Source organism: Macadamia integrifolia, chromosome 4, assembly GCF_013358625.1.
Source record: "Macadamia integrifolia cultivar HAES 741 chromosome 4, SCU_Mint_v3, whole genome shotgun sequence".
Classification (NCBI taxonomy): Eukaryota; Viridiplantae; Streptophyta; class Magnoliopsida; order Proteales; family Proteaceae; genus Macadamia; species Macadamia integrifolia.
Window position 1 is genome coordinate 30,418,742 of NC_056560.1, and position 2,933 is coordinate 30,421,674.

At 40.9% G+C, this 2,933-nt stretch overlaps 1 protein-coding gene across 4 annotated transcripts in view; it reads right to left on the reverse strand.

The window, feature by feature from the left end:
* LOC122077209 (dnaJ homolog subfamily C GRV2-like) overlaps positions 1–2,429 on the reverse strand; it is a 65,556-nt gene extending 63,127 nt beyond the window's left edge. The window contains exons 1-3 of one of the 4 annotated variants that reach the window (XM_042643075.1): positions 2,284–2,429; positions 2,087–2,185; positions 1,176–1,954 (exon numbers count right to left, since the gene is read on the reverse strand). In XM_042643075.1, coding sequence (XP_042499009.1) covers positions 1,176–1,637 — 462 coding nt within the window. In that variant the 5' untranslated portion in view covers positions 1,638–1,954; positions 2,087–2,185; positions 2,284–2,429. Of the gene's footprint in view, positions 1–1,175 lie in introns of all 4 variants that reach the window. The other 3 variants (XM_042643073.1, XM_042643074.1, XM_042643077.1) reach the window with 3 other exon arrangements.
* Positions 2,430–2,933: the final 504 nt, after the last annotated feature.

Genomic DNA, 2,933 nt, shown 5'->3' on the forward strand with positions numbered 1-2,933 from the left:
GGGTTGGGGGTGGGGGTGGGGGGGTGGGGTAGACAACAAAGGGAATTTATTAAGAAAAGAAACATAATATGATAAAACAGCAACAGGCTGGGGCTTCAAAACAAACATAAGGGACGCCCAGGGCAGGACAAGAGAAAATAAAAAAGAGGTTACTTAATGCCTTGTAAACACACAAATAGACTATCCCTCTTAATCCCTTCCTTGGCTAGCCGGTCAGCCAAAGAATTTTGCTCATCCAAGTCTCCGACAAAGGGAAATATTCCTTGGGAAATTATGGCCTAGCTTTCCTGATCAGATGTATACTTCCAAGGGCCAGTGGAGGGATTCTGGAGCCATGATTTCATATTTTTGGAGTCCCCCTGAAAGTTGATCTCAAACCAGCCCTCGGAATAGCAAGTTTAAGTACTTGGATGGCAACCTCAAGCTTAGGAGTAGAAGAATCAGTGTGTCAAATAGGCCCAGCAAAACATGGCCTTCCTCATACTGTTATTTGTTAAAAGTATTAAGGCCTTCAAATGATAAATATCTTAAAGCCCTCCATTGGTAGTCATTTTCGACCACACCTACAAGGTTGTGAGCTAATGGACATGCCCAACAGCCACTTGAAAGAACTAAGGTTGAACGGATTTTCCCCACTGGCACAACAGTAGAAGATTTCAGCACCATCTCATTAACGTATTGGAATTGTTTCATTATCTCAATACCAGATGATCTTGGCTTCTGGCGCCATCTTTGTTTAGTTTGATAGCTTGTTTTTAGTATGGAATGACAGTGCCTTTGGCAACACAGGTTGGATGTTAGTGGATATGCATATGTGTGCATTGAATCAAGGAATTCCAGTTTTTAAGAGAGAGACAATTGAAAACAAAAGTTGCACCAGTGGACCCGGAGTGAGATGGGCCATTAGACATAAGCGTAACCTCGGTCCTGACTTATGTTACTTGTTTCCTGCAATTTGTTCTCGATAAACTTGTATGAGTTGTCAGAATGAAAATGTTCTTAGTAGTATTAATAGTTATTAATGTGATGGTAGTGGTAGTAGCAACAACAGCTATGGAAATTACAAAAGAACCATTGAATCTCAAAAAAGTGAATTAGAATTGTTAGAAGTATATCAAATTACATATTCAGCTGATGCATTCAGAACTGTAAAAGCTAAAGGAGAAGTGACTTACAAAAGGAATCCACTCTGAAGTCTTTCGGCGAAGATGAAGCACAGGAAATTCTGTAACAATGCCAATTCTATTCCACCGAATCCGATGCAATTCAGTCAAAATGCTTGCCCTAAACTTAGATGAAAACTTAATAGCTTTGAATTTTCCACGACCATCGGTACGGACACTAATCGTGAACTCCTGCACATTTTCATCTCGTCCAATGATCGGGCTCGCGCCCTCATAGTCATTGGCGACGTTGTATGAATTGGTCACGGAAAGCGTTGAAGGGTCCAAAGTGATGATTGCAACATTAGAAATGCATAGAATTCTTTTGTATCGCCCTCTCCACGAGTGCTTTACTACTATATACCTCGCCAGGTACTCGGGTTCTTCAGCAGCAGCAGGAGATGCAGAAGAAGACTCATTGGAGGAGGTCTGATGGTCAGAAGCAGGAGGATCCTGCCCGCTTACAAAATCCATCTGAGGAAGGTATTCAAGGTACTGAGTTCGACGTGCATTTGGACGGGAAAAGAACCAGAATCCAAAGCTCGTCTGTGCCGCTACCGGGCTTCGACGAGACTGATTCGCCCCCAGGGCTTCCAAACTTGGTGAATTCTTCCAGATTTGGAGTTTGCACTGATACTTCAGATATCAAAAGCTCCAAAAAACAACCCACGACAAACTTCCCTCAGCTCCCATGAATTTGTCGCATCACTATAATCAACCAAACGGCAAAATTGACCGGAAACGCATAGTTTCCCGCAAACTCTTCATGAATCGAGCACGAACTTTAATATCTGTAGCATGAACAATAATTGAGCTAATTTCTTCAAGAATTATTCTCGACAGATTTCTTTCTTTCCTTATTCCTTAACTCTTTTACAAAAATTACATCAAAATAAGGAAAAATGCAGTCTGAATCAAGCCACCTTCACATCAAACCGATTGATTGGATATTCATATTATTGAATTCAAAAAACTTCTTCTGCGGATCCTTCTTCTGATCGGACACGTTGAACATGTAGGAACTGTCAAGGAGGACGTTGAGAGAAAAATGAAAAATTGCAGAGGAAAAAAGTACGAAAGGAACAAAACGAATGATAATGAACAGTAATGAAGGTCTGACCTAAAAGAGAAGAATGAAGAAGTGCGATGGAGAGGGAAAGACGATGGAAACGGTGGCCAGCTTGCAGAGGGCCGGTCTCCTTCGTCATGACCACCCTGTCAAGGACTCGGGCATAGCTTTGCCTTTTTTGGCTATGGCCCACATTCTCGAATGGGAATCTTCATTTATATGTAGCGTTTTTTTCTTAACAAGATCTTCTAATTTGTTTTTTTCGTTATTAATATTTAGGACCAAGGACGGGCGATGATCCTCTGCCGCGGGCCGTGCGGCAAGTATCAGACGGTCGAGACGACATTGGCACATGCTCTAATACCATACCAACCATGGATCCTCATTGTTCCTTCGCACTCATGGCAGAGGATTTTTTTCTCCCAAAGATCGGGATTGTCAAACCCTAATCGGATCGATAGAAATTGGAAAGAAGTCTATGTGTCTGGGTTTTATTTTTTCAATGACACCAAATTCAATTGAATTGCATCGAAATTAAAAAAAAAAAAAAAAAAAAAAACTGAAAAAACGAGATTGGACGGAACTCCAAAATGGAGTTCCGTCTTCCCAGTTTCGTTCCATTTAAAAAAAAAAATTCCTGATAAAAATCTGAAATTTTGAAACACCATTTTTTCGTTTAAAAACTGCGTTTCGACACAAAA